Source organism: Zonotrichia albicollis, chromosome 13 (assembly GCF_047830755.1).
Source record: "Zonotrichia albicollis isolate bZonAlb1 chromosome 13, bZonAlb1.hap1, whole genome shotgun sequence".
Classification (NCBI taxonomy): Eukaryota; Metazoa; Chordata; class Aves; order Passeriformes; family Passerellidae; genus Zonotrichia; species Zonotrichia albicollis.
The window spans coordinates 1,608,357-1,635,516 of record NC_133831.1 but is presented as its reverse complement, the minus strand read 5'-3'; the positions used below and the strand labels follow the sequence as shown (position 1 = coordinate 1,635,516).

Here is a 27,160-nt window from a genome sequence, read left to right as displayed (position 1 = left end):
CTTGGTCCCCAGCACCACCATTTCGGGGCAAACCCCCAGGGAAGCGCCCACAGCATCGCCGCAGCCCCGCGGCCGCTCCGTCCTCCCCGCAGCACAATTCTATTTTTTTTTTTTTTTTGGGAAATCTGACATTTAAAGCTGTCGTTCTGGTTTGGCCGCCCGTCACCGCAGTGCCCTCCCTCCCCTCCCTCGGCTTTTGGTTTCAATGCAAGGTTCTGTAGGGTAGTTTTATTCTTAATTAAAATTTAAAAAAAAAATTAAAATAATTCGGAAAAAAAAAAAAAAAAGCAAACCAGCAGGGAGCGGAGCGGAAAGGAGAGCAGACCCTGGGCAAGGGATCTCGCCCCCGGTTTCCCGGCGAGGTGGAGGTAGAGAGGCAGAGCCCCGGCAGGAGCGGGGCCGGGGGCGGCGGGGACGGGCGGGGACAGGCGGGGACACGGCGGGGACGGGCCGGACACCCGGGCGAGCAGGGGCATCTGCAATACTCTTATATATTACCTCTTCTCAGGAAACGTAAGAAAAATAGACAATATTACATATGTCACACCATAAATAAAGTGAACAGTCACGGGAGGGGCACCCGGTGAAGCTCCCAGGGTTGGGGTGGGGGCACAGAAACCACCCAGGGGGTGCACCGAGGTCTTGGGGGGCACAGAAACGTCCCCGGGGTTGGGCCAAGACCTGGGGGTGCACAGGAAACCCCTGGGGGGATGCACCAAGATCTTGGGGTGCACAGGAAACCCCGGGGGGGATGCACCAAGATCTTGGGGTGCACAGGAAACCCCGGGGGGGATGCACCAAGATCTTGGGGTGCACAGAACCCTCCCAGGAGGATGCACCAAGATCTTGGGGTGCAGAGAACCTTCCCAGGAGGGTGCACCAAGACCTTGGGGTGCACAGGAAACCCCTGGGGGGATACACCAAGATCTTGGGGTGCACAGAACCCTCCCAGGAGGATGCACCAAGGTCTTGGGGTGCAGAGAAACCTCCTGGGGGGGATGCACCGAGACCACAGAACAACAACCCTGGGAGGATTCAGAGAGATCTCGGGGTGCACAGAAACCCCCCGGGGTCTCAGGGTGCACAGAACTCATCCAAGGTGACGCACCACGATTTTGGGGTGCGCAGAGCCCTCCCAGGGGATGCACCAAGGCCTTGGGGCGCACAGAACCCCCAGCAGGGCTGGGTGACAGCGGCACAGGGCCATCACCCTTGGCGTGTGCCAAGCTCTGCTGTGGCCCAGCCCAGCCCTGTGACCGGCAGCACAACCCCCCAGCCCCGAGCCCTTCCCTCCTCTTCCTCCCCTACAGAAAACACACAGGATGGGTTTTGCAAATGCAGAAAAACTACAGCTCCTCTCGATGCCAGGCCTGCTCGGGCCAGCGCCACGGCTCCACGCTTCCTCCTCATCCTTTATTTGGCAAACGTCTCTTATTATTATCACTAGCATCATTATTATTATTATTATGGTTCATTTTTGGACCTCTGCAGACACTATTTACATTCACATTAGCGCACAGCACTGCTGCCTCCGCTCGGAGCTCGGGCTTCCCCTATTGCACTTCCTCCTCCGTGCTGCTCCAGCGAGGCAAGAATCCCAATAATCCACATTGTCCTTGGCCAGGAAGGCGGCAGCGTTCCTTTTCCTTTCCTTTTCCTTTCCTTTTCCTCTTAAAAATCCTTGTGAAACAAATCCAGCGCGGGGTGTGGGAGCAGCCTGGCAGTGAAGGGATGGGGGGTCCCCCGACGGCTTTGGGGAGGGAGAAACCCAAAATCCATCTTTTAACTTCCCTTTTTTTTTGAAATTTTTTTTATTATTATTCTCTTTTTTTTTGCTTTTTAATCTCCTTTTTGTTCTCCTTTTCCAGGGTGGTGGCGGGCAGAGGTAGAGAGGTGCCGGCTCCGGCTGCGGTTCTCAGCCCCATCTCCCCCTCCCACGCCTTGGGGGTTGGGGTTTTAGTAAAAAAACACCTTTTTTTTTTTTTTTTTTTTTGCTTTATTTTAATAGAAATTCTTTAAAGCCCCAGGGGCATGTCCATCCATCCTTGTGGGGAGGGGAAGGAAGCGACAACAGAACGAAACGAACTTTGGCAGTGGAGAGATGTTTGGATCTTCCTTGGTTTTGGATTTCCTTTGGAGCAGAGGTGAGTCTGGTCTGTTCTTGGCTAGCTAGCAAGGTAGTTACAGGTGAGCGTCCGTCACGCGTCGTCTGGTTTTTGGATTTTTCCTTTTTTTTTTTTTTCTTTTTTTTTTCTTTTTTACAATTTCTTACTTAAAGCCAAAGAGTCCGACGTTTTCTTTTTTATTTTCTTTATTTTTTTTACAAAAAAAAAAAAAAGGTAAAAAGAAAAAATAAAAAAATAGGAAGAGAGAGATGAAGAAAAGCAGGTTCTTTCCTCCTCCAAGTGAGCCCCTCTGCAGCGCTGCTGGGGGATGGCATCGGGCTGGTCTCTCCCCACAGCACTGATTGGTGATGCTGGAGCCAAATCCCTCATCCAAAGAGCAAAAAAAGAAAAACAAAACCAGCCAAAAAACCCAAAAAAATCCCAAACCACAATTCCCCAGCCGATAGAAAACCAACCGAAAAAAAGCCAAAACAAAGACTGAAGAAAGAACAGAGACCGGTATTTGCCTTAACTCCACTTAAAGCCCAGTTTGAGGATCCGTGAGGATTAGTTGTGAGAGCTAGAGAGGTCGTTTCGGAGGTCACACGAGTCAGTCAGGTAGCTGAGGAAATTGCACGGGGTGCAGTCAGTCAGTGCGTGGCTTTGCTCAGCGGGACGCGCTGTCCAGCGGCGCCGGCGTGGCCGGGGTGCCGGCGCGGGACGCGGCCACCGAGCCCGCCTCGCTGGGGCTGCTGGCCACGGCGGGCACCGCGTCGGGCTGGCCCGGCCCGGGCGCGGCGGGGCCCGGCAGCCCCTGCAGAGTCTGCCCGCAGACGTGGTGGTGCTTCTCCCAATCCTTGTGCTGGCAGAAGGAGCCGCAGTAGCGCGCCGTGTTGCAGCCGCTGCACGTCTCGCTCGCCTTCCGCCCGCAGTTCCAGCAGCTCTGCGGGAATGGGAACGTGGCCTCAGCTCTGGAGCGTGCACCCCAGGCTGGGCTGTGCACCCTCACCTGGGACGGGGCACTCCATCATCCCAGACCATGTACATCCATCCCAGAATGTGTACAGCCATCCCAGAGTGTGCACATCCATCCCAGAATGTGCACGTCCATCTCAGAGTGTGCACGTCCATCCCAGACCATGTACATCCATCCCAGAATGTGCACGTCCATCCCAGAGTGTGCAGCCCTGTCCTGGACCATGCACATAATTCCAGAGAGTGCACATCTATCCCAGTCTCTGCACATCCGTCCCAGACCATGGACATCCAGAGTGTACACATCCATATCAGACCAGGCACACCAATTCTGGACCATACTCCCCTATCCTGAACCAGGTCTCCCTAATCCCAGACCATACAACCCGACCCTGGACCATGCACAACATCCCAGACCATGCACATCACCCTAGACTGCATCCACATCCATGCACCCCATCATTGCCCACACCCTGCATCCCCACCTTGGTGCAGGAATTCCCCTCTCCTCCCATCCCAGGGTGCTGCTGCACGCTCCCATTCCCACCCTCGCACGCAGATGCTGTGACATCAATGGCATGACAAGCAGGTCCCACACACCAGCACTGCCACCACGCCGTCCCCAGGGTCCCCACCTCGCTCGAGTCCTCCTGCTGATTGATGACGGTGAGGGCATCCTCGGACGCCTGGCGCTTGGCCTCGGCCAGGGCCCGCTCCATCTTGGCGCGCTCGGTGGTGATCAGCTCGTGGGCCTTGCGCTCGGCGTCCGACACGGCCTTCTGCAGCTCGGACATGGCCTGGCGCTTCACCTCGTTCACGGCTTCTTCTGGAAGGCAGCAGCCGAGCGTGGCCGCGGTGTGCCACTGCCCCAGCATCCCCCTTCCCGCTAAACCACCCCAAATTCCTGCTGCACCACAGGCATCCCCATGAGGGGAGCTGGGCAGAGCCCTGCCAGGGGCTGTGTCCACCCCGCACTCACCAGCCTTCCTCCAGATCTCCTCGGGCATGTACCCGGAGAGCGGCCGCGGCACGAAGTCCCGGTGAGCGTCTGCCAAGGAGAGAGGGGACGCCCTTAGGAGATGCCATCCCCTGGGAACGCCCCTGCCGGCAGCGCCAGACCCCCGGGAGAGCGGCGCGGGCACCCGGAGCGGGCGCAGCCCCCGCAGGCAGCCCGGGGGTCAGTACCTAACTGGGGAGCCTCGGCGGCGGCCGAGGAGGAGGAGTTGTGGGGCCGTGCCGAGGGGGGGCTGCCTTTCTTCATGTCCTCGGCGTCGCTGTAGCGCCGGATCCAGTGGTTGAGCTCCTCGCGATCGGCCTCCTGGCACCGCCGCAGCACCGTCAGCGAGCGCCGCGTCTTCTCCACCATGTCCATGATGCAGTTCAGCAGCTGTGGGGGCAACAGCGGGCGTGGGGAGGGGGCTCTGCTGCAGGCAGCTGGGGGCTCAGTGCCCAGCACGGGGGGCTCAGTGCCCACACTGGGCAGGGGGATTTGGGCTACGCCAGGCTGTGCCAGCTCCAGGGTGCAGAGGATGCTCGGGAGGAAACCCCCATAAGGGATTAAGGGCAGAGTGGAAGGACACACAGATGGGATGGGACAGGGACACCACTTACATTGTTGAGGTGCTTCCACTCCTCGGCCCACTCCCGGTCCGTGAGCCGGTGGTCGATCACCTCCTCCTGCCGCGTCCCGTGCACGGCTGCAGGGCAAGAGCAGAGCAGGGTCAGCCCTGCAGGACCCCTCTCCCTTCGGGGGGTCCCAGCCCCGCTCCCCCCGTGCCCGGGCGCAGCAGGGCTCACCGGCGGGCCGCGGGCGCTCCCGGGGCTCGGGGTGCCGGTAGCTGTCCCGGTAGTGGTGAGCCATGGCCATGTCCTCCAGGCGGTAGTGCTGGGGCAGGGGGGGGCCGGCGGGGGGGTGCCCCAGCCCGTTTGGGGGGTGGCTCAGCCCGTTGCTGGGGCTGTAGCGCTGCGCTGGGCTCATGGTGCACGGCCGCTTGCTGAGGTGCTCGGGGTGCAGGGGGTCTCGGTCCAAACCGTTCTCTTTGGTCCTGGCCGGAGGAGAGGAGGTTGGTCCCCACTCGGCCCCCCGGAACAGCCTCCCCTTTTCAGGGCTGTGCCCCTGAAGGATCCCACACGCCCCTGCCCAGGCTGGCACCTGTCTGGCGTCCTCCTCTTGCCGCTCTCGCCCACCTCCAGGAGCAGCTCGGAGGAGTCGATGGGAGAGGAGGCGTTGGCGTCCAGCAGCAGCTGCTCGTGCTGGGCCAGGTACTGGGCCGGGGTCTGCTTGGCCATGCGGGCGCAGTGCAGCAGCTCCCGCTGCAGCAGCGGCAGGTTGGCCTGTGGAGGGGGTGACAGTCCATTCCACAGCCCTGCAGCCCCCCCGAGCAGCTTGGCTGTGCCCCCAGCTCACCATGGGCACGGGGTGCCAGGGGGTGCTTTCCCTTTGGGGTCCTGCTCCCTTTCCCAGGGATGCCAGCAGTGTGCCCAGGGGCCAGGTGGGCTTTTGGGGAATGTGTGTGGCACCCCACAGGGGTCAGACACAGCTTCAACAGAGCCTCCTGCATCTGGCAGGGGCTGCAGAGCATGATCCCTGGGCCAGCTCAGCCACCTCAGCCACCCTGTCCCCATGACTGCTCCATGGGGACTGTACCTATGGGACCCCCACAGCCCCTGTGGCACCCACAGCTGTAAGGATCAGCTGTAAACTCCCGTCCTACCCACCCACCATGTCCCCCCACGGTGCTGCAGCCCCAGGAGCAGCAGAATTAAGCAGCAGAACCCCCTTTTGCCCGGCTCTCTGGCTGCCAGCCCTGAATTTTGCCTTAGGCAGCTGAGCCGCAGCCAAATCCCATCTGTGGGACACGTTAGCGCCACAGCCCGAGCTGCAGTTGCGGTGAGCAGGGCCAGACCCTCCCTCCCCTTCCCTTGCCTGGCCCGGGGGGGGGAGCAATCCCACAAAAACAGCAAGTCCCCAGTCTGGGAAGCACGCCGAGCCCGGCTGGTTGCAGTTAGGATAATGAGAAACATCTGGGCCGGGCGGTGGGAACAGCTGGGAGCGGGGTGCCAGGGCGGCCGCTGCGCTCCTGGCACGGGGACAGCGGGGATGGATCCCAGCCTGCCTGGAGCCACAGGGCCACCAGCGCCTGCTGGGGCCTGCCAGGTCACCTTCCCTGCTCCCACGGAGCCCCAAATCCCTGCACACTGACAGGAGCTCCAAATCCCTGCACACTGACAGGAGCCCAAAATCCCTGCAAACTGCTGTCCCCCTCCAGCTCAGCTTGGAGAAAACCACGCCAGCAGATTCCTGTGATAAACACAGACCTCCACTCACAGACCCCTGCTCTGGGGGGACTGGGATGCAGAAGTAGAAAAGGGGCTATTTTTGCACTTTTTAATTATTACTTTGCTAGCAATGGACAAGGGACAGCGGGCTCAAACATCTGCTGGCACTGCCTGTGCTGCCAGGTGTGCCAGCACCGGGCAAATCCCTCCAGAGCAGGGTGACGCTGCAGAGTCAGCACAAAATTAAAAGGCAATTTTAAAAAAAGGGGGATTTTTAATGAATTTGCAATTGCAAGTGGCAACCAGGTGGGCTAATCCCTCTCTTTATTGCAACCAGCCCTGGCCCTGCATGACTCCACACGTGTGGGGGCATGTGTGCCTGGGGGGACACGGGCAGAGCCACGGGCAGCTGCTAGCCCCAAAGGCACCCCCAAATCCCCAAAGGCACCCCCAAATCCCCTGCGCTGAAATGCAGCCGTGAATCCCACCCTGCCCAGGCTGGAGACCCACCTTGAGGAAGGGGATGACGAAGGGTCGCAGCGGGAAGTTGGTGGCCTCTTGGAGCTTGGCGTGGAACTCCTCGATGGTGAGGGTGGAGTTCTGTGGGGACAGCCTGGGCTCAGCACCCCTGGGGCACCCCTGCCTGTCCCTCCCCCATTGCTGCTCCTCTGCCAGGCCCACAGAGAAAACACGCTCAAGGGAAAACCACCCTCAAGGCTTCACTGGCTATGCCAGCAGCCAGGACCAACCTGCACTGGCTGTGCAGATCCCAGGAGACACTGGGAAAACAACCCCCTTTCCTCCAGGGTTTAGATCAATCTAGGCCACTCTTTCCCTTTCAGCAGCATCTCCATCCCCAAAAGAAAACCCAGGATCCCCAGATGTGGGGTCCCCTGGCTGAGCCCAGGACGTACCACGAGCCCCAGGACGAGGGTGCGCACCCGCTCCCCGATCTCGGGGGAGATGTCGTTCCCAAACTGCTGCAGGGTGGTGAGGAAGCGCTTCAGCTTGGAGAGCTGGCGGGCACCACAGGCTGGAGGGAGCTGGTGGGTGGACAGGGAGGCGCTGGAGGAGGTGGCTGGCCCGTTGCTGAACCCGTTGGGGGTGGACGGAGCCCCATTGATGGCGGTTGGCGAGTGGCTGCTCCCGTTCATCACTGGGGACACAGGGAATGGGGGGGTCAGAGTGGGTGGCTGTGCCATGGCACTGTGGGGACAAGGTGGGATGGTAGGACCAGAGTGTCCTGCTGGGTAATGTGGGGCTGGCACCCCCTGGAGGGACTCAGGATGCTGGTGAATCCCCGGGGCTGCATCCTGGACTGGTGAGAAGGGAAGGAGGGGATGCAGAGCATCCCCCAGCATGGTGAGGGCCTGACCAGCTTCTCAACAGCCAAGCAGCCAAGGGAAGGGGCTCCATCCAACCCTTGGGGAGCTGCTCAGCACTCCCAGAGAGAACCCATGAGCCGTTTCCCAGGGAGCCCAGCCTGGCTTGCAGAACGCCACTGCCACCTCTGGCCCCACTGCCTGCTCAGCCAGGACAGGAGCTGCCTGCACACCGCACACCAACTGACCCAGGGGGATATTCTGGGGTACCAACCACCAGAGTGGCAGACCCTGCTCTCCTGCACCAGCCCCACATGAGCACAGGGACCTTTTCCTGGCTAGCACAGGTGACAATGGCTGTCACCCCTGTCCTGACAGTGTGGATGACAGCACACATCACCCGTGTCCCTATGGCATGGGTGACAACACACGTTGCCCATGTCCCAATGTTGTGGGTGACAACATGCATTACCCATGTCCTGATGGCATGGGTGACAATGTGTCACACAGGTCTCAATGTCATGGGTGACAACACTCGACACCCATGTCCCAATGCTGTGAGTGACAACATGTGTCACCCATGTCCCAGCCAGCACAGGTGATAACACGCATTGCCCATGTCCTGACTCTGCAGGTGACCACACGTGTCCCGACATCATGGGTGATAACACACATCACCCATGTCCCAGCCAGCATGGGTGACAAGACATGTCACCCACATCCCAACAGCGCAGGTGACAACACGTGTCACCCATGACCTGATGGCAGGGGTGACAACATGTGTCACCCATGTCCCGACAGCACGCCGCGCCTGTCCCCTGGCACGCACATGCCTGTCCCCTCTGGGACCCCCTGCACTGACCTGGGGGTGCTGCCCTGCCCTGCCAGCCCTGCCTGCTCGGGGGTCCCTCTCCGCTCACTCTCTGGCCGGGCAGTGCCCACCGCCCGCTGAAGAGCTGCCAAAAATACCCCAGCAGCCAGCAGGGCTTTATTCCCGCGACAGCTGCGTGCCCAAGTTGGACAGCACAGCACAAGTGTCCCTGGCTGGGATGGGGCTGGGGGTCCCATCCCTGTGACTGGCGAGGGGAGCACCCCGGGGCTGTGGCTGTGCTCGGTCTCTCATGAGAGCGGGTGTTTCATTTTACTTACAAAGACAGACCATCGACCATTTCAAGCAACCATGAAAACGGCCGCGAGGCAGAAACGTCGGAGGGCCAGCGTCTCGATCTGCAAGCAAAATAAAACACGCTATGATGAGAGAGCAGAGGGGGCAGCTCTCGGCCCGGGGCCCTGCACGGGATGCTCCTCACCATGGGCACATGGGCCACGGGCAAAGCCGCCAGACCCACCAGGGAGCTGTGTCCCTGTGTCCCACTGCGGCCACAGGGAGGGTTCACAGGGATGCTTGGCTTCCTGATAAAATCCTGACAGTTTAGGGACCAAATGAGGTCCCCCAAGGCCAAGAACAACCAAAACACCGTGGTGGCCATGCCAAGCTGCTCCATGCTCCCCCAGCCTTGTGTCTCAAACCCTGCTCCATGCTGAGCTGGGATGGAGAGGCCGCCTGCACCCCTGGCCCTGCATCCCGAATCCTGCTCCGTGCTGAGCAGTGGCAGAGAGGCTGCCTGCACCCCCAGCCATGTGTCCTGAACCCCTCTCTGTGCTGGGCTGTGGTGCAGAGGACATTTGCACCCCTGGTCCCTCATCTCAGAGCCAGCCATACCTGGGCTGCCACATCAGCACAGGGCTGGGATTGACACCCAAACCAACCAAGCACATCCAAGCACAAACTGATTTCTAGTCAGTCCAGAGTCGCTGCTGGGGGGTGCAGGTGTCAGGTGATGGATCCTGGGGGTTGTTTTGGGGTGTTTTCTTCCCCACTGGGGTTTTTCTGAGCAAGAAACAGCTACGAACAAAGCCCTTGCACATGCACATGCCCAGGAAAAGTCTCAGCAGAACTGGAGCAGCCTCTGGCAGTGGCCACTGCCACTCCTGCCAGGGCCCAGCCTTGTCCCCTGCCTGTCTGGATCCTGCACTGCCTGTGCCTTGTCCATCCACGGGCCAGGACAGTGACATCAGCACAGTGACAGACCCCTGGTGCAAACCCTATGGGTGTGCAATGAGCCCACGTGCCTCTGGTGCCACCACCACGTTGGGTGGCTGTCCCCACCCAACTACAGAGACTGAAACTCCTCCCTGGAGTCCCCTGATGCCACCACACCACAGCCGGGGCAGGACAAGGAGCTCCCAGCAACTGTGGCTGGCCATGACACTGCCCTGCCACCACTGGTGCCACATGCAGAGGGACAGATGTGTCCCCACACGCCTGGGGCCATCTGCAATCCACAGGAACTCCCCCAACCCCACCACCCTCCTACCACACACTGCCCTGTGCCAGCACTTGGTGACTGGCTGGCAGGATGTCCCTGTCCCCAGGGACCTCACAGGGCACTGCCAGCCATGGCTTGGCAACGTGCACCCAAGCAGAGCCTTGAGGCAGGCTGCTGTCACCCGTGTGTCACCTGCTGTCACCGAGCGCGCTGCTGGCCCCGTCAGGAGGAGCTGGGCACAGCCCCGGGCTGGCAGCCCGTGCCAGGGTACTCACTGGTGCTGGGAGTGAAGGAGGGGTGGCGGGAGGCTCCCTGGGCGGCGGGCGGGGGCATGCTGGGCGGCGAGGAGCGCGCCTGCGTCTTCACGTCGGCCGGCGAGTCGGGCATGGCGGCGGTCTCCGCGTTATCTGCGGGAAGAGGGCATGGGGAGGTGAGCAGGGTGTGCCAGGCAGGGCTGGGATTCCCTGCCAAACTGGGGTCAGGGGTACAGGGGACACCTGGGGACATCAGGCTGGGCTGGGCATCACCAGTGCTACTAGAGGACTCGGGTGACAGGGACGGTGCCCGGTGTGCTGTGTGCCACAGGGTGGTGGGAGGGCATGGAGCTGCTGTTCATGGACACAGCGCTGGCACCGCTCTGCCCTTGCAGTGCCAAGCCTGCCCCAGCCTGTGTCACATCACTGCTGTCACAGTGACACATCCTGGGAATTCCTGCTGACCCCTCACCACGCCTGGCAGCATCACCCAGGGCTGGCACAGCCCCTGGCAGAGATTGTGGGGTCATTACAGCCAGTGTTTAGTGGCAGTGACAGCAGCAGGAGCCACACATCCACCAGTGACCATCCTGCCCAGACACGAGTGGCCCTGCAAGGGCAGGTCCTGCAATCCAGGAATTCTGGAGCTCCAGCCATCATCATCACCATCACCATCACCCCAGAGGGCATCACCACCTCCCTCCCAGCCCCAAATAACTCCCAGCAGTGCATTCCCTGCCGAGGGGGGAGCATGCCAGCACCATCCCCTGCAGACACGGCCCCGGGGCAGGCTCTGGCCCCCTGGCTGCCACGCTGGCCCTGACGGGTGGCCACAAGTGCTGGTAGCTGTGGGGATCTGTCACTGTCACCGTGCCTGCCCTGCCACCGGCTCCAGCCAAAGATGGAAGCGGCCACCACGGTCACCCCCAGCCATGGGGACCCCCTGTGCCTGGCTGATAATCACTAATCCAATATCCATCCTTAATCCAGGGCAACTGTGGGGAGATGAATTGAACCCGGCCACAACACTTTGGCAGGCTAAGTAAAAGCAGGGCCTGATCCCCACCGAGATGCCATCGGGGTGGTGCCGCAGGCAGTGGCACACAGAGCACCAGGAGATGCTGGAAGGAGCCAAAATCTCAGCTGGTCACACACAGGATCCTTCTGGAAGGCTCCAGCACCATGGCTATCCCGCTCTGTCCACACTGGAATGCTGCAGTTCCCTGTTCCTTGCTCCCTTCTCCCTGCCCAGCCACAGCAGAAACACCAAGACCACTCAGCTTCCCTCCCCCCAAAACCTCAACTTCCTTACAGGCCCTGCCAGAAGAAATGATTTGTTTTGAAAAACTTTTATTTTCCTTTTCAAGGAAATGTCCATCTCTGGGCAAAACTCCTCCAGCCTTCCAGGCTTCCCCCGTCACTCAGCAGAGCAGGATCCAGCTCTGGCAGCAGAGGATGGGCCTGAGTGTGCACAGGGGTCACAGCTGCAGCACCTGGATCCCACACGGCCCTTGCCTGCATCCCTGGCACCATCCCTGTCCCTGTCACACCCCTGGCAGCATCCTAGCCTGCATCTCTGGCATGGTCCCTGCCTGCATCCCCCCCATGCCAGCCCTGACTGGTCCCCCTCGCTGCCCTGACTCCCTGCACATCCCCACACCAAGGAGAAAACATGCACACGTTCATCCTGGCACTGACATGGCTTTTCCACAGCTTCCCATCAGCAGGAAAGTTTCCATCAAGCTGAGCAAGCACTCAGGGAAACGGGGCCTGGTTCTGGTTTTTCTTGTGTTTTCTTTTTTGCCTTTAAGTTTTAAATTTTCCCTGAGGTGTTTGCAACCCAAACATAGCCAGGCAGGCACAGGAATGGTCCCAAATCCAAGGGGATACAGAGCTTGGAATGCCCAGAGGACCCAACCACAGCTGTGCCAGCAACCCAGGTCCTCTGCAGGAGAGCAAAGGAGGTTTTGGGGAGCACAGTGCAGCCTCCCCTCAGCACCTTCAACCAGAGATTCCCCAGCACAGCTCCAGCTCCAACTCCACTGGAATTATTTTTCCCTCTATTTTTTTCTCTCTTTGGGGTAATTTGTCCCAGCCGCTCAGGGCCGTGTCTGTTTTCCTCCATCTGGTTTCCATTAGGTCTGTGCAGCCCAGATGAATAAGTAATAATATAAAAATAAAAGAATTAGTATTTTCTGCCGGGCCGGCGGGAGCGGCCGCTCCCCACCCTGCCCCCGGGGCCGGCAGATGCGGGACCCCCACACCCCCCGTGTGACCCCCAGCCCCCCATTTGTCACACGGCAGGGAGGGCTTGACCCCCGGGGCGGGGTGACACTGTCACACATTCCAGTGGGCATCCGGAGGGGCAGGGGCAGTGCCCGAGGGACGGGGCTGGCAGCCATGCCATGCCATGCCATGCCATGCCATGCCATGCCATGCCATGCCATCCCATCCCGTGCTGTTCCCACAGCCCCGGGCAGCCTTGCCCTGCCTCCTCCCAGGCAACAAGTGGGATGTGCCAGCTCCAGGATGCCCGGGCTGGCTGCCCTGCTCTCCCTTCCCCAGGGATGGGGTGAAGCAGGCACGGAGCTGCCCTGGATGTGGCCGCTGGGAAGCTGCGGCTCCCTGCAGGCAAAGCTGCCCGGGTGAGGAAGGGGTTAAAGGGAATTCAGCGCCCAGCATCCTTCATGCTCTCCAAATGGCCACAAATGAAATCCAGATGCTGGAGGCGACGTCTCCCCAAGCCAGGCTGCCTGCGAAACAAAGGCAGGGAAGCATTCCTGCTCCTCAGCTGCCGCAGCCGGCGGGGCCAAGAACAACTCCCCGATAAGATGGCAGGGCAGGAGCTGTCCCAGCTGGAGCAGGTTTGGAATTGGAGGCGTGCAGTGCCTGAGGCCGGGCAGCAGCGCCAGCCACGTGCACCAGCCCGGCAGAGCTGCTGGGACCTCAGGGCACCATCAGCCACCATCAGCTCCCTCCTGCCCTGCACCCATCCTGTTCTGATCTCTGGGATCAGCTCCCTCCTGCCCTGCACCCATCCTGATCTCTGGGATCAGCTCCCTCCTGCCCTGCACCCATCCTGATCCCCTCTTTGGGCCATGGTGACAAATGTGACAAAGGTGACAAAATGCAGCTTGGAGTGCATCCCCAGTTGCACTTGGAGCAGGACAAGGCAGGAGTGCAGCTGTGGGATGCTGACAGAGGGTGAGTTGAGATGGGATATTGGGAAGGAATTGTTCCCTGCGATGGTGGGGAGGCCCTGGATCCCTGGCAGTGCCCAAGGCCAGGCTGCCAGGGCTGGGAGCACCCTGGGATGTGTCCCTGCCCATGGCAGGGCAATGAGCTGAGCTTTAAGGCCCCTCTCAATCCAAACCATTCCATGATTCCATGATGATGCTGCCCACCCATCACTGGGGTGTCCCAGGTGCTCATTTTGGGGAGCCAGCCCAGCAGGGAGCAATCCACACCCAGCACTCACCAGCACAAATGAAGCCCCTCAAAAGTAAATCCAATTAATCAAACTCTGCACAATCTGTAAAGAAACCCAGATCCAGGCAGCTCCAGTCCTGGGGAGCCCCTGCAGGTCACCCCAGGGGCACCCTGAGACAGCTCCTGTGCCCCTGGCCCAGCTGGGACCCCTCCCAATAGCCCCAATGTCCCAGGCAAAGCACATTTCCCCAGCTCAGGGACACCCCAATTTCCCAGGGTAAAGCACATTTCCCCAGCTCAGGTACACCTCAGTTTCCCAAGTAAAGCACATTTCCCCAGCTCAGGGACACCCCAATTTCCCAGGGTAAAGCACATTTCCCCAGCTCAGGTACACCTCAGTTTCCCAAGTAAAGCACATTTCCCCAGCTCAGGGACACCCCAATTTCCCAGGGTAAAGCACATTTCTCCAGCTCAGGTACACCCCAATGTCCCAGGGTAAAGCACATTTCCCCAGCTCAGGGACACCCCAATGTCCCAGGGTAAAGCACACTTCCCCAGCTCAGGGACACCCCAATTGCCTTTGCTTCCTGAGCCCCCACATCCTGCAGTGCCAGCCCTGCTGGCAGATGCCCCATGGGCACCAACTCCAGGCCACCAACCCCCAGCAGGTCCCAAGCCCTGCGGTGTGGCAGTGACAGCACAGCTCCACACGGGACAGCAGCACCCACAGCCAGGCTCTCAATGCACCCCAAAATCCCAGTTTTTAACCCCAACCCACCCAGCCAGAGACCCAAAGCAGCTGGCTCGGTGCCACCAAGGCAGTGCCAACAGCCCCAAGCTGGCATGGCCAATGGTGGGGGATGGGGATGGGTTTGATTTTTTCCTCGAAACAACAACAAAAAAGCCAAAAAAAAAAAAAGAAAAAAAAGGTGCCCTCTCTGTTTTACAAGCCTTCATTTGCTATTGTTTATGTAAACAGGTAAATTGTTTCGTATCTCAATTAAAAACATCTGCCACATAAATGAATACCAATTAACTCATCCTGTTTTTAATTACTCTGTTAATTACACACAGGCAGCAAAAAGGATGGCAGGGGAATAGGGAAAGCATGCTCACACCCCCCCTTCCCACCTTGCTCTTGGCAAGGATCCGAAATGTGCCCAGATAATGATGGATTAAGGTGAAAGCCGTGGCTCCCGGCCAGCTCCGGCGTGGCGGCTCCTCCCGGGGCTCCTCGCACGGGGATTTCCCGGCACCCTCCGGAGAGGTTTTGGAAACCCAAAACCCCGCGGGATGCCCCAAAATCGGGGTGGGCCAGCCCCGCTGGCACTCCCGGTGCCAGCCCTGAGCTCCTTCCCCAAACGTGCCCGCGGAACTTTGGGATGGCGACAGGAGCAAGAAGGCAGCGTCCCCATGGAGCGAGCGCATCCTTGTGCCCTCCTGGCACCCAGGGGTGGCACGGCGTGGCACAGGGTGGGTGCCATCCCTGGCAGGGACCCCGGGCGCCGCCGGCCCCCCCCCCCCCCCGGCTGCGGGCAGCTTTCCAAGCGAGCAGATGGGGCAGGGAGCGGCGGCAGGAGGAGGAGGAGAGCAGAAAAGGCTATTTTCTCACGCTACATATTTTACAAGTCGAACATTTTGTGCATTTCAGCCCTGCCTGTAAAAGCATCTCGGCCTCAGCCCCGGGACTCGACGGCGGAGCCTGTGAGTCAACAGCGGCTGGCGACGACGTGGCTGCTGGGGGGGGACGTGCTGGAGGAGGGGTCCCCCACACACAGGGATGGTTTGGGGGGTCCCCCTGACCTGTCAGCCAGAGCACAGAATCTGCTGCAGGGTCGTGCCCGCTACCATCAGACTGATCCCACCAGGGTGGCACAGGGAGGTGGGCACGCACACACACACGTACACACACGTACCCTGCTGCTCCCCAGCTGCCTCACACTCCTGGAAATTAAATATCCTGGCTAAACACCAGGAGTAAACAGTGCCGCGGGCAGCCCGAACACCTGGAGAGGAGCAGGGCTGGGGCTGACCCTGCCGGAGCTGCTCCCACCCAGGAAACACCCACGCCTGGGCTGCCAGGGGAACACCTCAAATCCCCACGCCTGGGCTGCAGCATCCCCATAACGCTGCCAGGGGAGCACCCCGAAACCGGCCCCGTGCCCCAAAACCAGCCCTGCGCCCCAAAACCGGCCCAGTGCCCCAAGCGGGGATTTCTGCATCCCTGTGCGGGGGATGCTGTGCCCAAAGGCGGTCCCACCAGCGACAAGCGGCGCACGCAGGGGGCTCGGGGCATCCCGGAGGCAAAGAGCGGCTGGAGAAGGGAAAGCTCCCCCGGCACCCGCGGCTCCGGTGGTGGCACCGTGGGAACACCGAGGCAGAGCCGCTGCCCGGGCCGGGACCGGCTCCGAGGGGATCCGGCCGCGCTCTCCCACAGCCTCAGGCTCTGCTGCCTCGCCGACTCTTTGTCTATTTTTGAACCACGGGCTTCCATTTCAAGGCGGTTTTGCCCGTGTGAAATTGAATCAAAGAACACACAGGGAAAAAAAAATATTAATGAGAATTTTGCGAAATAAACAGGAAATCCCTCGGATGTTTTCTGGAAGCATCGGTCAGCATCCTCCGAAGGAAAGCTGGGGGTTTGTCAAGGTGGGGTTCCCCCTGGGGAGCCTGAGCACAGTGGGAGGGACGGCACAAAACAGCTTCAGGAAATATAAAAATAGCCCCAAACCGGGCAATGGCACTGAGGCCAGGGAGTGCCCTCTGTGCCACCAGCCTGGCTGGCAAGGATTGATCCCAGCTCGGGGACTGCCCATCCTGCAGGGCAGCTGAACCCATGTCCCACGTGAGATCCAGCCTGGAGAGCACAGGGCAGGCTGCAGCCCCCGAGCTGCAGCACCCACAGCATCCCCGGCCCCAGCAGCAGCGATTAAACCCGGCTTAACCCCTGGGCTGTCCCTGGTGCCTCCCAGCCCCGTTCACAGCAGCCGGCCCTGATCTGCCCCTTGTGCTCACTGCTGCCCTGCCGGGGGCTGCAGAGGGTCGGTGCTGCTGTGGGGGGATTTGTGTGTCCCACTGCCAGCACTCCCTGGCAGCCCTGCGCTTCCTGGTTGACTCGCTGCCAGCCCACTGACTCCGGCTAAGAGGTAAAATAACAGAAATTTGTGGGGAGCCTCCCTCCCCGGGGGTGCCACAGCACAGGGACGCCTTCCCGAGGTGGCTGCAGGAGAGGGCACCGTGCACGGCCACGGGCAGAGCTCAGTGCCCCCAGAGTTCAGCAGGGATTTACAGCAGTGAGCAGAGCCAGACCCCGTTCCCAGGGCACCGCCGGAGCCTCCGCGCCGGATCCTGCCGGGGTTTCCAGGCATGCAAACACCCACGGCTCAAAGCAGAATTCCAGGAACGTCGGCACAGACCTGCCAGCCCCAGGTACCCCGTGGGACCCGCCAGAGCCCCCTCCTGCCCCAGCAGCCCAGCCCTGAAGGGGGGCTGAGCACCAGAATATTTTTGCGTTCTGCAGCCTGGAAGTTCCCGATGAAAGAGGCAAATCCTGCAGCCACACGAGGCCTCCCCACTGCCCAAACCCACCGCGGGAGAACAGCCTGTCCCCCTCCATGTCCTGGCTTTCCCCCCTACAAACCAACATCTGCACTCGCGTTTGCCAAACAAAGCACACCCAGCACCTGCCTGCTCCCGGGTGAAGCCTTACCTGCCAGCACGGGAGGCAGCCGGCAGGGCAAACCCCCCTGGCACAGCCCAGCTCACCTCCACTCGCCTCCCCAGGCACGGAACCTCTCCCTGTGTGCAAACTCGCGGCAGGATTCCTGCCTCACAAACCTCCGAGGCTCCAAGAGCCCGCCCCAGGCGGCAGCTCGGCTCCATGGGCTGCTCACCCGAGCACCGAGGCTGTCAGCATCCTCCGCGGCCGCTGCTCCGTGCGTGCCGCGGGCTTTCGGGCTGGCTCCCCCGCTCCTCCATGCCCCGCACCGCGGCACAGCTCGCCCACCGCGGCGCCGAGCAGACGGGCGTTCGCAGAGTGTCTTCGAGTCGCTCCACAAAGGAGCGGGGAATTAATATTCCTTTTAATTAAAGGCAGAAAAATCTCTTTGTTCCTGAACAGAGAGAAAACAACAGAGGGAAGAGCTCAAAAGCTCTTCCTAAGCTGGAGACGAGACCATCGCTTGGAATCAAAGACACTGTCAGCGCACACGTGACCTCGAATTAAAAAAACAAAATGAAACGCAGCAGCGGCGGCGGCTCCTCTCCGACAGCGAAGCAAAGTTGCAAAGTTTTTCTTGGCTAATAGAGGGCAAAAAAAGAATTCCAAGAAAAGGTGTGTTTAACTAGAGGAACGCTCTGCGGTATCCGAAGGCACCATCCAGCGGCGAGGGGGTGACGGGGAGAGCTGCTTGTGCTCCGGCTCGGTGTCGCGGGGAGAAGCGCGGGGCCGGGCTCGCTCCATCGCTCCGCAGGCAGCGTTCCCTCGGCACGGCCTGGCTGCCCAGCTCAGAGCGATTCCAAAGGGAAAGCGAGAGCGGGCGGTGATGAACGGCAGCGCTGGGGGCTCCCGAGCCAGCCTTCCTTCCCAAATCCGCGTCCGAACAAACAAACAAACATCCCCTGGCACACGCCGGGACTCTGCGAGCGCTCCCAGCACAGCCCCGTGTCCCCAGCACGGAGCCGCGTCCTCGCACCAAAACACACAACGGAGGGGCTGCAACTTCCCGGAGCGGCCCCGGGGTTCCTCCCGCAAACTCTCCCGAGTGGGGCAGCTCCTCCTCGCCCCCAGCACGGCTCCGGCTCCCAGCCCACAGCAGCCGGAGAGGGACAAGGGGATGACAAAGAGTAGGATTGCTGGGCACGAGTGGGGAGCCACAGCCGTGGGGGGTCTGCTGGGGGTGGGCACAAACTCGCGTGGGCTCTCGGGGACGCCCCGGCGCTCGGGGGGACACGGAGGGGAGAGCAGGGATTGCCCCGGCAGCGCAGGGAAGAGGGGTCTGCGACCTGCCGCCCCCGCGGTGCGTGGGAGCGGGGCCCGTGGGCGCGGTGATCCCGCTCCGGGGCTGCCTCCGCCGCCCTGCCCCGCTCCGAGCGCTGCCCCGGCCGTGCCCCCGCTGCCCTGCCCGTGGCGGGCACCGCGCTGGCTCGGGCACACGGAGCATCCCCGTGCCCTGCGCACCGGGAGCTGCCCCGACACCGAGAGCATCCCCCGGACACCGGGAGCGTTCCTGGGGCACCGGGAGCCTCTCAGTGCCCTGCGCAGCGCCAGCTACCCCGACACCGGGAGCCTCGCCCGGGTACCGAGAGCATCTCGGACTCCCGCACAACAGGAGCGTTCCCCGGGCACCGGGAGCCTCCCCGGCTCCTCCGCACCGGGAGCAGCCCCCGAGCATCCGGTGCATTCTCAGCCCCCTTCCACGGGAGCCTCCCCGGGCAGCGGGAACCTCCGATTCCCCGGGCACCGGGAGCATCCTCCGAACACCGGTAGCACCCACAGCCCCTCTGCCCTACGAGCCTCCCCGGGCACCGAGAGCATTCCCCGAACACCGGGAGAATTCCAAGCTCCTCTTTCACGGGAGCCCCCGCGGGCACCGGCAGCCTCCCCGTCCCGGTCCCGGCTGGCGGACGGCACTTACCGTCCTGAGGTGTGGCGGAGGCGTGAGGTAAGTCCCAAGGCAGGGGCCGGCAGGAGCGGGCAGAGCAGGCAGCGGCCCCCGGCGGCGGCGGCCCCGGTCCGCTTAAGGCCGGCGCTGGCGGAGCGCGGCCCCGCGGCGGCGGCTGCCCCCGGCACCTGCCCGCCGCCGCTCGCCGCGCCCGGGGCCGCCGCTCGCCGCCAGCTCCGGGGCTCGGGGCGCTTCCCCTCCCCCCGGCGGGGGGGCACCGGAGAAGCGGGGGAGGGCGGAGAAGCCGCCGTAAATCCGCGGGGCCGCTTCACCCCCGGCGCCGCATCCTCCCGGCGCCGCGCCGCGGCCCTGGGGCGCCCGCGGCCGCGCTCCGTGCCCGGCCGGGCCCCGCCGAGCCGCCGCTGCCGCCGCTGCCGCCCGCCCGGCCCGGAGTGAGCGGGGCCCGCCCGCGCCGCTGCCTTAGAGCGGGACCGCCGCGCCCGCCAGGGGGCGCCCCCCGCCGCCGCCGCCACCGGAGCGGGACCCCCGGGATGGGAACGGGAGGGGATGGACCGGGACCCCCGGAATGAGAGACCGGGACGGGAACGGGAGGTGAAGGACAGGGACAGGGAACGGGAATGGGAATGGGAGACATCGGGATGGGAACGGGATGGCATGGACCGAGAATGGGAGCGGGAATGGGAATGGGAGACATCGAGACGAGAACGCGAGGGGATGGACGGGGACAGGAAATGGGAATGGGAATGGGAATGGGAATGGGCGGCATCGGGACGGAAACGGGATGGGATGAACAGGGATACGGGGCTGGGCAGCACAAGGGATTCTGCACGGAACCAGGGGATTGAGTGGGACACAGGGCTGCGTGACACTGGTGGTCTGCACATGGGGCTGCCCAGGGCTTCAGGGGGAGCGTGGGGCCTGGTGACACTCTGGGGATTGGAAGACCTGATGTATGAGGCTTGGAGGCTGCAGGGATCTGGGTTTGCAGAATCGTAGGCATGCTAAAGATCGGGGGTTGCAAAGCTGAGAGTGGGGGGATGCATGGGGGGTGGGGTTACACGTTTTGGGGAGCTGCAAGGAGCTGGGAGTTGTTTTGAGGGAGCCGGAGGGACTGCAAGGGAACGGGCCAGGGCTGGTCTGGGGCCATGGGAAGAGTCAAGGGGGTGGAGCAGGGTGGGGGTGTCTGCAAGGGGCTGGGGGGGATGGAGCTGTGCTTGCTCAGCTTCCCTCTCCAGGGGCCCAAGGGCTGAGCTTGCACTGGAGCAGCCACAAGAGCACGGGCTCATCCCTCAGAGTCCCACATGCCCATCCCAGCCCGGCCTTGGAGTGCCCCCCACCCTGCTGGGCCTCGGGGGGGCTCCGAGGGCAGCTGTGTGCTGGGAATGCCCGTGGGACCCTCCCCGACAGCAGGGCACATCTGGCTGCCTGGCACACCCTTCCTGCGTGCCCCGTGCCAGCTGGGGGACAGCATTCAAATTTTCCCTCCCCAAGTCCTCCTACAGCGCTGCGGGAACACAGTCCCTGCGAATTTCCCTGCGAATTTCCCTGCGAGCCCAGCCCTGCCTCTGTGTGTAATTACTGTGCCTGGCAGCTGCTTCCCTCTGCGACTGCCCTGTGCCGGTGCATTACTCATCCTCCCGCTCCCCGGGGATTGGGAGAGCGGCAGCTCTGCCGGGCGGAGTCACCCGGCTCGGCTCGGCTCGGCACGGCCGGGCTTGGGTGGCACAGGACAGCTGCGGGGCCACTGGGCAGCCTGAGAGGCACAGACACAGTGTGGGCACTGTGAGGGCACTGCATGGCCCTGGCACGGCCACTGTACAAGGGCTGCATGGCCTCTGAGTGACCATTGCATGGCCTCTGAGTGACCACTGCATGGCCTCTGAGTGACCATTGCATGGCCAGTAAATGGTCATTGCATGGCCTCTGTGTGACCATTTCGTGGCCTCTGTGTGACCATTTCGTGGCCTCTGTATGGCCACTGCATGGCCAGTAAAGGGTTATTGCATGGCCTCTGTGTGACCATTTCATGGCCGGTAAATGGTCATTGCATGGCCAGCAAATGCCAACCACAAGGCCACTGAGTGACTTTTCTATAGGTAATAAATGATCATCACCAGGCCGCTGAGTGACCACTCTGTGGGCACTAAATGGCCCATTGCTGGGCCACTCTGGGGACATCCCAGAGCTGCTCAAGCACTGTGGGGATGGGCAGGTGGCACTGCCACCTGGGACAGAGCCACCACATCCCCCTTCACCCCATGGGACATCAGGGGGACAGAGCCACCACGACCCACCCAGTGGTGTCACCCCTCAGGACAGCAGGGGGACAGAGGCACCACATCCCCCCTCCCCAGTGGCGTTTGGGTGGCAGGGGCTGCTGCGTTCCTATTCCACGCACGCAGCCTGTAATTTTGGTCTATTGAAGTCATAATTCACCACTGTGAAAATAAACATTTGTGTTAGCTGGCTTTATTCGGCGGGTTCGGCTGACTGTTGATCATTCCCCGCCGGCGCCTTTGCACGTGGCCCGGGGTGCTGGGACAAAGCCGGGCCACCGTGGCCATGGCCGTGGCCACCTCCTGCAGGCTTTGGGCGAGTTCCCCCCCTCCTTTGTACCCATCCCTGGGATCCCCTGGATCCCGAAGGAAACGGGAAAGGAGAGCCACTTTGTACTATCAGGGATAATGAGGAAGATAAATGTGATTTTTAGACAATATTTGGAGTGCAGCACCTACTCAGACCCTTCCCATCCCTGTCACTGAGTTTGCGCCCTTGTGCTGTTTTGAGGGTGCTCCCACCACACCAAAGACACCCCATCACCCATTCCATGACATCGCCATGCAGGAGGAGCCTGGGACCCCCAGCCCCGGCTGTCCCCAGGGCTGTCCCCAGGGCTGTCCCCGCTGGGTGCGAGGGGCTGGAGCTTCCCTCGGCATTTGCATCTTCCCAGCCTTTATCTCCCTCCCCGTCTCTGTATTGCTGCAATTACAGACACTTTAAAACACAATGATCTGGCTGTTAGCGTGATGGATGACAGAACCTTTCTGTCTGGTTTAAATCATTGCTGAGAGTGAGCAAACTTCCCCGGCTTAACCCTTTCCTGCCCTGAACCCGCTCTCAGCCCGGGGCTGCTGTGCTCTCCATGGTCACCCATCCACCACACGCCTGGGTGCCATGGGCGGGATACAGGGGGTCTGGCATTCCTACAGGAAACATTCCCGCACCCCTCAGCCCTGGGCTCTGTGCTGTGCCTGGGGACAGGGATGGGAGCAGCCCCGGCCGGCAGAGCCGGTGGCCCCGCTGCGCTCGGCTGCGGTGGGAAATTAACGGCTGGAGCGGAGATAAGCGCGTGCCAGAGCCCGATAGCCGCGGGATCCATCCAGCCCCGGGCTGGCAATCCTTCCTTCCCCCGGCAAATCTGGGAGCGGGGCAAAACGCGGCCCCAGCCCGTTCCCACCCGTGGCAGAGGATGGAAACTCCTGTCGTGACTCGCTGCCGGTCACGGTGTGTGATTGATGGCGTTGAGCCACACACGGTGCGGCGATCCCTGCTCCCTTTGTTGTGGGGAGGTGGCATCTCCCTCTGCCCAGCATCCTGCCCAGTGCCCATCCCCAGCGCCTGCCCACCCACGGGTGTGCCACCCCACGGGAGGTGTCACCATCACCCATCCAATCCACCACACGGATTTAGCTGCCCAGCAGGATGGGGTGTCACCACCACCCACCAGCTGTGCTCGGGGGCCACATCCTCCATCCATCCCTGCTGGGTGTGCTGCACATGGAGAGGCTGCACGGGGCGCTCTGGAGGGTGACAAGGACCTGTCCCGGGGGAAGGGACACCCCAAGGCACAGCCTGGGGGAGAAGGGGAGCCCCGAGGCCTTGGCCTGGTGTGTGCCACAGATAAGGTGCTCGCTGAAGGCAACTGGTACCAAAACCTCACAGGAAATGGTCAGCACCGCGTGCCATCCGTATCTGCCCTGCACAGGACCCCTGTCCGCTACCGGGGCTGTGCATGTGGGCAGGGGCAACGAGGTGGGTGCCGACTCATGATGCCACCAGAGCACCCTCAGATGGCCCCTCTTGCTTCTGCAGCCATCACAGTGATGGGACACTTCACACCCTGTGGGTGCCCAGCCGTCGGTGGTGACCCAGGGCTGTCCCCGTGCACTCCCCTTGTCCCGGCTCTCCCGGAGCTCCATCTCAGCCCCGGCGCTCCCCAGCGTGCCAGGACGAGCTGATTGCTGATTGCCATTCCTGCTGCATCCCCCCTTCACAAGCCTCGGGCATTTAAAGCAGCGCACGGTGCTGGTTTATCGCACCTTGCCCCTGGCCAGGCAGGTGGCCCAGCCCTGTCCCTCCCCGAGCCGTGCCGTGCCGTGCCGTGCCGTGCCGTGCCCCCGCCCGCTCTCAGGGGACCGACGGTGTCTGCAGGCGAGAGCACCGAGCCGTGCCGTGCTCAGCCCTGGCTGCCTCAAGCTTCCTGTGTCACCCCCAGGGGGTCTGTCTGTCTGTCCGTCTCGGTTTCTCAGTCTCTATCTGTTCCCTCTCGGGGAGCAGAGCATCCCTGGGTGCCAATCTGGATCCGTGCTGGATGTGGCACTGCAGAGCTTGGTGACAGCGTGTGGCCGAGTGCCCACGAGCTGCAGTGACACGAAACCCTACACGGCCCTGGGATCTCCAACCCCGTCTGCTTTGAGCATCCCTGCAGGGACAGGGAGCTGCTGGGCTGGGAAGGGTCGGTGTGACCATGGATGGTCCCATTGCCCTGGCTGCAAAACCTCAGTGCCCAAATCTCAGTGCCCGAATCTCAGTGCCAAAATCTCAGTGCCCAAATCTCAGTGCCAAAATCCCAGTGCCCAAATCTCAGTGCCCGAATCTCAGCGCCCGAATCTCAGTGCCAAAATCTCAGTGCCAAAATCCCAGTGCCCAAATCTCAGTGCTCCAATCTCAGTGCACAAATCTCAGTGCTCAAATCCCAGTGCCCGAATCTCAGTGCCCGAATCTCAGTGCCCAAATCTCAGTGCCCAAATCTCAGTGCCCAAATCCCAGTGCCCAAATCCCAGTGCCAAAATCCCAGTGCCAAAATCCCAGTGCCAAAATCTCAGTGCCCGAATCTCAGTGCCCAAATCTCAGTGCTCAAATCCCAGTGCCCGAATCTCAGTGCCCGAATCTCAGTGTCCGAATCTCAGTGCTCAAATCCCAGTGCCCAAAATCTCAGTGCCCAAATCCATCCCTGCACCAGCACTGAGTACCATGAGCCAGGCTGCAGCGCCCGGCGCTCTTCCCTTGGCATTTGCCTTGCAGCAGGAGCCCCGGCGCTGGATTTTCCTGCCCGTTAATCCATGGGGGAATGCAGCAGGGCGATAAGGGGCTGGTGGGGAGCCAGGGCCGGGGAAGACGCTCTCCTGCCCGCGGCTATCGCCCTCCGCAGCTGCATCCGCCCGGGGACATCTGCTGGGCAGGAAGCGCCGAGCGCCAGCCTTTCCCAGGAAAGGGGCTTCGTTTATGCCTGGCTTCCCTCCGTGACCACTCCTGGTCACCCACCCTGCAGCCATCGGGCTGCAAGGAGCAGCCCCAGCGGCTGCTGAAGCAGATCCAGTGGCTTTGTGGCTTTCCCACAACTTCCACATAGAAAAGGAAAAAAAAGCGCATTTCCCATTAAAAGAAAAAAATAATAATAATTAAAATCCTGTTTTCCTTGCTAACAGATTCGTTCCTGCTTCGTGGCATTCAAAGGGAAACCACCCCCTACTGCTTATCATCCCGCTCGCCCTGCGCTGCCGGCTCCGGAAAATCACCAGTTTGCCTTAAATATGGGAGACTTTAGGGTACAGCACTGCTCCTCTGGATGCTTCCAGGTTTTGGGGCTGCCAGGGGCCAATTTCCAGCTTTTCTTTGCCATGGAGAGCCTGGGAAGGGTTTTAATTGCAAAGCAGAGACGGCCACGTGCTGCCCTGACTCCAGGAGCTGGTGTTTTGGGGTGCATGGAGACCATGCTGGCACCTCCATGGGAGCAGCGCCTAGCGGCAGCAAGTCCTCAGCCTCATCCTTGGCCAGCAGGAATTCTCTGGGAGATGCTGAACAAAATCCCCTGAGATGCCCTTGGGTTCCCAACAGGTTCGCATTCCCTTTCTCCCACCCTAACCTTGGGGACCACCCCCTTCCTGGCCCTCCCCATCCCACCGGCTGCACTGCCTGCATCCTTCCCAACAACAATGGGGATTTAATTAGCAGGCATTGCACTTCCAACACCTCGCATCCCTGCAAAAATCAATGGGAGCTGGCAGGAACTGCTGTGAGCCTGCCTTCACTCCAGCACGCAGCTTGGATGGACATCCAGGCCCTGGGGTGCTTCCAGAACCTTCCCAGGGCCAAAATCCTCCAGCCTGGGGCTCGGCTGTGTGGAGAGCAGTGCTGATCTCTGCTGTGCCAGGCCATGCCTCGGGGAGCCACGGGCTGGTGCCGGCTGAGGTCTGGGATTTGTTCTGAGCTCCAGATGCGCCACGGCAGCAGAGGACGTTGCGGCTGTCTCTGACCACCTGCATCGTTTCCAAGTTCCCAGGCTAAAAGCAGGGCTTGTTATCAAGAGCAAAAAATGTGCCACCTCTGTTGTATTTCATTTCCCTTTCCCCACCTCTTCCCTGCCCGCTGTGCATCAGAGATAACAGCGCTCGGTGCTGGAGCCGGAGAGCGGGGCCGGCAACGGCCTCGCCAGCCCTATCGCTGCCTCGCCGGCCGCAAGGAAATCAGGAAGTTTGCAGAGATATTTAGCCAGCAAAATAAACATTTCTCCTGCCAAAAGCCTAACGGGCAGCCTGGTGAGCCCGCAGCAATCTGCACGGCTCCCTGGCTGCAGCCTTCCGGAGCACCGAGTCCCGGCCGCATCCCTTATCGGAGCGTGGCCCTGCTGGCATGGGCCAGCTCGGGGGACAGGGACCCCAGCACGGCTCCCCCACCCTTGGGGCACCAGCACAACAGGTTGTGCACCCAAACCCTGCCCTGTGCTGTCCCAGCTGTGTCCCTGACCCGCGGGAGGGTGCCAGGGTGGGCAGGGGGCTGCGGCCGGAGCGTGGTGCCGGGGCAGCGGGTGGGGAGTGAGGGGAAGCGAGGCTCGGGGCCAGCATTGTTCACACTGGTGACTCAGCCAGCTCTGCTTTCCTGCCCGTGCTGGGCACAGGCCCAGCAGAGCCCCCGAGCCCCCCAGAGCTGGCACAGCCCCTTGGCCTTGGTGCCTGGGGATGCTCCAGCACAGGGATGTGGGATGCTGCATCCCCATGGAGCCTCTGCACTGCAAACTGTCACCAGCAGCACCTGGAGAGCCCGTGGGGTCGGATGTGAGCTGCTGATCCCAGAATGAGCACAAACACCCAGCAAACACAGGGCTGAAATGCTGGAAATAAAACATCCTCGGGGTTGATTACTCGTTATGGGAAGGTTTAATCACAGAGCAGGCTCCGAACAGGTCCCCATGACAGTGAGCCCATGGTGCCTTGGCCATGGGCTTGGCTGTGTCCCAGCTCCCCATCCCCACTGGCTGGTCCCCAAGGAGATGCACTGACTGGTGCCAGCCACGTGCCACCCTCGGGGAGCACCTGCCTGCCCAAGGCTGCATTTGGCACTGGCGTGTCACCCGTGCCACAGCACATGGCACTGCCACGGCCACCACACCTTCCCCCCGCCACCACCGCCTCTCACCTTGGCTGCTCCTGCGCGGTGCCCTGGCCCAGGAGGGGTCCCTGTCCGCTCTGGAGGATCCCGAGGAGATGGTGGCAGCACTCCAAATCTGCGAGCTCCGCTCAAGCTGGTGCTGCCAGCCTTTTCCCAGGTGTGGGCAGGAGCTGT

The 27,160-nt window shown here is 61.6% G+C and overlaps 1 protein-coding gene across 7 annotated transcripts; it reads right to left on the bottom strand.

The window, feature by feature from the left end:
* Nucleotides 1-97: 97 nt before the first annotated feature.
* Nucleotides 98-27,160, bottom strand: CBFA2T3 (CBFA2/RUNX1 partner transcriptional co-repressor 3). 7 transcript variants are annotated; one of them, XM_074550731.1, is made up of 13 exons: nt 27,014-27,160; nt 10,287-10,418; nt 8,831-8,908; nt 7,274-7,515; nt 6,870-6,959; nt 5,233-5,414; nt 4,878-5,125; nt 4,692-4,777; nt 4,266-4,467; nt 4,060-4,128; nt 3,716-3,906; nt 887-3,048; nt 98-681 (listed from the first exon to the last, which is right to left on the bottom strand). In XM_074550731.1, exons 2-12 carry the CDS (start codon nt 10,396-10,398, stop codon nt 2,773-2,775), a joined length of 1,776 nt encoding a protein of 591 aa, XP_074406832.1. In that variant the 5' UTR covers nt 10,399-10,418; nt 27,014-27,160; the 3' UTR covers nt 98-681; nt 887-2,772. The 7 variants fall into 7 exon arrangements, with proteins under 7 accessions (XP_074406832.1, XP_074406833.1, XP_074406830.1 ...); XM_074550732.1 differs by lacking the exon at nt 27,014-27,160 and adding an exon at nt 19,331-19,619; XM_074550729.1 differs by lacking the exon at nt 27,014-27,160 and adding an exon at nt 19,331-19,467 and having other exon boundaries at nt 3,716-3,903.

Excerpts from the sequence above, each read along its gene's own strand:
- CBFA2T3 (XM_074550731.1), bottom strand. The coding sequence starts at position 10,398 with ATGCCCGACTCGCCGGCCGACGTGAAGACGCAGGCGCGCTCCTCGCCG. Across the intron at positions 6,960-7,273 it reads CCCTCGTCCTGGGGCTCGTG|AACTCCACCCTCACCATCGA; the intron begins GTACGTCCTGGG and ends CTGTCCCCACAG. Across the intron at positions 4,468-4,691 it reads AGTGGAAGCACCTCAACAAT|CTGCTGAACTGCATCATGGA; the intron begins GTAAGTGGTGTC and ends TTGCCCCCACAG.